We start from the raw sequence: 5777 nt of genomic DNA, 5'->3' as shown, positions 1-5777 counted from the left end.
TTACAGAACCGGCTTTCTGACAAGATGCGCATTAAATATCGCATGCGATTTATCGTGCAGCCCTACATAAAATGAAGCCCAAACACCCTATTTTTTCTTTATAAATGTCCCTTATATATGAGGTTAGATGCTGCTTCATGAAGTCTTCTCAGGGTAAATGTATTAATAAAAGTTACTGTAGTGTTTGCATTTAATTTGGCAAGTTGTAGAGGTTAGTCAGCACCTTTAGTTTCTTGACTGCGACCCCCTGTATGAGCTCCATGCCACTGTAAACGCATGGAGGAGTGCTGGGGAGCGTTCCTCTGTTCATCCAGATACCGTAGCTCCTCCAGTTTAGTACTGCTAGTGGCTGCAGGGAGAGAGACAGAATGAGAGAAAGAGAGTCATTTAGGGTTGTGTTTGGCTCACAGACAGCGGAGAGATTACATGCCACCTCTGTGATCTCTGTGAAGAACAAACACAATCTGCTGCTGTGTGTGGAGGAACACGTGTACCCAACACCCCCACCCACCCCAATATATTCACACACACACGCAGAGTTTAGAGATGGAAAAACACACAAAATAAGTATATGAGAGAGTGAGGGAAGCTTTTCTACTTATTACTTCCTCAGGCAAGAAAAAAAAAGAAAAAAAAAAGGAAAGCATCCATTACATAAAAATATGACTTAATATACTTGTCCAATGACAACCAGCAAGGAAAAGGTTTAATATTCAGAATATTTGGATTCAGAAAATCAATTTGGACTTGTACACCCAGTCACTAGGGCGGTACCATATTGGTACTAATATATAGATTTTGAGTACTAACATATACCTCTAAAGTACCAATATGCACCCTTTTGGGTGTACCTTTTAAAAGGTTACCACCCCAGTTGTACCTTTTTTTCTGAGAGTGTATTAACCAATCATAATTCTTCTATTTATTCATTCAATCCATCAATGGCTCATTTCATTCATCTTTTTCATTGCCCACCACAGTACACCCCTCCCATTCCCCTCATCCCCGTACAATCTCCTATCCTGTCCCATAATCTAATCTTCTTGAAACCCATAATCTCTGCAGACGGGCATAAACACAGGGATGATGACTGTCATTTGTCACGTTGCATTCGTTTGTGAAGGGACTCAAATGTGAAATCATGATCCAGCCCTTTGAAGCTGCACAGTTATAAATACATTAGCTTCCTTTTTCACCGCTCTGTAGGACAAAGATCACCACAGACAGGCACTTGGCAAGACATTTTGCTTTGTTGGAGTCATTCTGTATATCTGACAGCAATTTCCCTATTTAGCTTTACAGCAAGAGGAAATCAAAGCCACCCGCTTGCAGAGCTTTCCACAAGCCGCAGGAGGAGAGGCAGCCAGGCGATATAGTGCACTGAACTTTTCCCTTCCAGGACATGCTACCATGTTTAGGAAACAAGAAACAAACACACACACACACACACACACACACACACACAAACATACACAAACACAGACAAACAGCTGCAAACCTTTATACTAGCTAGCTTGAAGGCGCAAATATACCATTCAAAAATTTGAGGTCAGTAAGGTTTTTCTTCAAAGAAATAACACTTTTATTCAGCAAGAATTACATTAATTGCATTCAACTGATCAAAAGTTACATTATCACAAAAAAAACTATTTCCAAAAAATGCTGTTCATTGATCTTTGTATTCATCAAAGAATCCTGAAAAAAATGGGTGCCACTTTATAATAAGTTTGTATTAGTTAACGTTAGTCAATGCATTAGTTAACATGAACTAACAACGAACAACGCATATGTTCAGCATTACCTAATCATTGTTAAATGTTAACTTATGCATATACTAATGTGTTAGTTAATGCATTAGTTATCATGAACTAACAATGAACAAAGCCACTGTTCAGGATTACTTTTTTTTTTTTTTATGTTAACTTACACATATACTAATGCATTTCTTCACATTAACAGCTTAATTAGTTAATGTTGGTTAATGTATTAGTTAACATGAACCAACAATGAACCATGCCTGTAAATAGCTTTATTTAATGTTTTGTAATGCTAATTTATACTACACATATATACAGGAGCATCTCAAAAAATTAGAATATAGTGAAAAAGTTTTTTTTTTTCATAACTTATTTCAAAAATGTAACTTTCATATATTCTAGATTCATTACATGTAAAGTAAAACATTTCAAAATATTTTTTGTTTTAATTTTGATGATTACAGCTTACAGCTCATGAAAGTCAAAAATCCAGCATCTCAAAATATTGTGCTTGATTGGCCAGCCAACATGCCTGACCTGAATCCCATATGGAATCTATGGGATATTTTCAAGAGAAAGATGAGAAACAGTCGAAACAGTAGTGCCTCAGCAGTGCCACAGGCTGATCGCTTCATGCCACACCTCGCTGATGCTGTCATTTGTGCTTAAGGAGCCCCGACCAAGTATTGAGTGCATAAATGAACATACTTTAAAGAACTTGAACTTTTCTATTTTGCAAATCCTTTTTTTTATTGATCTTAGGAAATATTCTAATATTGTGAGATACTGGATTTTTGACTTTCATGAGCTGTAAGCTCTAATCATCAAAATTAAAACAAAGAACTTTTGAAATGTTTAAATTTACATGTAATGAATCTAGAATATTTGAAAGTTTCACTTTTTGAAATAAGTTACAAAAAAAGGAACTTTTTCACGATATTCTAATTTTTTGAGATGCACCTGTACATAAGTTTATGTAGCAGCTAACACACAAAGGATGAACAATACTAATTCACCATTTGGGGACTGATTTTGGGTTATTGGTGAACCTAAATCTAAATTGGAAACAATGCATTAACTAACATATTAGTATATGCGCAAGTTAACGTTAACAAAGATTAAGTAATGATGAACAGATGCGTTGTTCATTGTTAGTTAATGTTAACTAATGCATTAACTAATGTTAACTAATACATCCTTGAAATAAAGTGTAACCCAGCTGGTAACATAAAGCATATAGTTATAAATTTAAGTACAGTGTAATATTAATTAACTACATGTACTTACTATATGGTTAGGATTAGGGTTTGGCTTAGGGTTACTTGCATGTAATTATGCACAATTTTTTTGTTATTATAATAGTAAGTACATGTAACATGTGTAACAAGGACACTGTAAAATAAACTATTACTGAAAACTGTTATTTTAAATTGTAATTTTCGCAATATTACTGCTTTCACTGTGTTTCTGATCAAATGAATGCAGCCTTGGTGATCAAAAGGACTTTAAAACATAAAAAAGTTACCCATGCCCAAAGTTTTGAAAAGTTTCTTTTCCAAAGTACATATACAAAATAATAGTATTTTGCTAACATTCTTTTAAAAGAATGCATTTTTAGGGTTTAATGCAGTAACATTTTAGCGGTTCACTAAGTGACTGATTCAGTCAGTTTATTCAAATAGAAACTTTTTAGTTTAAAAGTGTTTCTGAGTAATTCATTACAAAAAGACTACTAAGAGTTACTCGTTTGTTAATCCAGCAAAGACAAAGCAGCAGAAAGAAATACTGTCTTCATATTATTTTGCTGTACACAGCATTTTTATCTAATCACATTCAATTCAGATCGCAAGCTCACATCTTGGGTGAAATACAACTTATTGTAGCATTGTGCCACAGATTCAGCAGGGGTGGAATGGACAATGGTGCAAAAACACTAAGGTACTAAACTCCTCATCCAAATTCTATAATACAGTGATAAATAATACAGCATGTGATGATTCATTACTCACCTGCCACAGAATTTGGCCGTGGCATAACCAAAGAAGTGCTGTGGTACGTGATTGGTCCATCCACAGGTGATGTCATGACGGCTGCTGCCCCTCCTGTGGTGCTTGTCCTCACCTGAGCTTCACCAGACACTGCAGGCTCCTCTGGGGTGATGGGAGTAGAGGGAGGATGAGCGCTACGCCCGCTCTCGCCCCTTACACCCGCACCGCCATCTTTCGCCCACTCCAGACTAGAGCCACAGCGTTCTTCATTCTCACTGGAACTGGTGACTGTTGCTGCAGGATGGAGAGAAAGAGAGAGACGAAGGTGAATGAGTTATGGGGGGAGGGGCCAGATATTAATGGGAAGGACACAAGAGGAGAGAACGCCATAGAAGGTCAAGCCAGAACATCACGGAAAAGAAAACAGGAATTAACCATCAAAGGCAGTTTTGGAGAGATGGTCAACAAACAATGATCTTAGAGTGTCAAGACATAAAATAGAACTCGTTCAGGTAATTGCTGTCAGACATTTTGCTTTAATGCAGCTGTCTTTGACCTTTCTTTGCTGCAACCAAATAGAAAAACACTATTTTGGGCTTTAGAAAAACCTACTGATGTCCTACTTCAAGAAACCTCCGGCAGACCTGAAATAAAGACACAACGCTGTCCCAGTTTTGATAGAGCGTATCTCAGACTCATGAGCATTAACAGCACAGGCCAACAAAAACACTTCAAGAAAGTTAAACAATAAACAGCTTTGATAAGTCGGTCTCAGGAAGTCTAGTGCTCGCTTCCTGTCTTCCTCACGGTCCTGGTGCTGTTTTTTGGTGGTGCGGAAAAGTTAGTCGTGCATAAACATACACACCTCTGTCAGCATCTCTAAATGTGCTGTAACATGTTAGAGATGCCAAAAACTCATAAACAGCACTGAGAAACAGAAGAAAAGCAGAAGGAGCATGGGGGAGTGAAACTGACCCCTTATAAGTGGACCAGTCGTGGCCTAATGGATAGAGTTGGACTTGTAACCTGAAGGTCGCGGGTTCGAGTCTCAGGTCCGGCAAGGATTGTCAGTGGGGGCAGTGCGCTCAGCACTTTCTCCACCCTCAATACCACGACTGAGGTGAGACCCTAGAGCAAGGCACTGAACACCCAAATGCTCCCCGGGCGCCGCAGCATTGGCTGCCCACTGCTCCGGGTGTGTGTTCACGGTGTGTGTGTGCGCGAGTTTGTTCACTACTCACTGCTGTGTGTGTGCACTTGGATGGGTTAAATGCAGAGCACAAATTACAAGTATGGAACACCATACTTGGCCACACGTCATGTCTTTTCCTTTCCTTATAAAAGAAGTAAAGAACTCTGACATTTACTATTAATAAACAGAATTAACTCCTCAAGTAATCTACGCACTAAACTATGTAAACAAACCAATCACAATTCAGCAGTTTTATGGCGTCATTTAGACTGGAGATGAACATTTACTGTACTTTTTGACAATTATGACAATTGGCAATGAAAACATACCAAACAATAAGATTTGAGGTTATGGAGTAGCTGCAACTATACATAACGTTAATGCATTCAAAGTATTCAAAGAATGCATTCATGTAGCACCAATTAAAAAAGGGAAACTCAAAATTGAAAATTCTCTTACCATTTATTAACGCTCATGCCATCCCAGATGTATACACTTTCTTTCGTCCAGTGAACACAAACAACGATTTTGAGAAAAATATTCAATTAGGGTTGTATGGATTATTGTCATGTTCACTTTATGTGGTTTTTGAAGTGTCAACTTCGGAGTTCTTGTGCACTTCCATTATAAGGACTAAGGATCTATTATTTTTCTAAAAAAAGTTTGTTTCCGTTTATAAAGTCATATATCTGGGATGGCATAAGGATGAGCAAATGATGAAATAATTTAAATTTTTTGGTGAAGTATCCCTTTAATCGCCAGGTTTAAAACAGGCATTGGAGACAGAAGTGTTGTGCTGTCTTTGCACTAACCCCCCCCCCCCCCCCCCCCCCCCCCCCA

General features: G+C 37.9%; 1 protein-coding gene across 2 annotated transcripts in view; it reads right to left on the bottom strand.

Annotated features, from left to right (window-relative positions):
* LOC107688874 (protein TANC1-like) overlaps nt 1-5777 on the bottom strand; it is a 137652-nt gene that overhangs the window by 43983 nt on the left and 87892 nt on the right. For both annotated transcript variants that reach the window (XM_016486701.1, XM_016486702.1), the window contains exons 7-8: nt 3767-4039; nt 224-349 (exon numbers count right to left, since the gene is read on the bottom strand). In XM_016486701.1, the coding sequence (XP_016342187.1) occupies nt 224-349; nt 3767-4039 (399 nt within the window). The remainder of the gene's footprint in view (nt 1-223; nt 350-3766; nt 4040-5777) is intronic.

Source organism: Sinocyclocheilus anshuiensis, unplaced genomic scaffold, assembly GCF_001515605.1.
Source record: "Sinocyclocheilus anshuiensis isolate Anshui unplaced genomic scaffold, SAMN03320099.WGS_v1.1 scaffold101, whole genome shotgun sequence".
Classification (NCBI taxonomy): Eukaryota; Metazoa; Chordata; class Actinopteri; order Cypriniformes; family Cyprinidae; genus Sinocyclocheilus; species Sinocyclocheilus anshuiensis.
The sequence above is the reverse complement of the archived record's forward strand: the minus strand, read 5'-3'. Positions and strand labels throughout refer to the sequence as shown.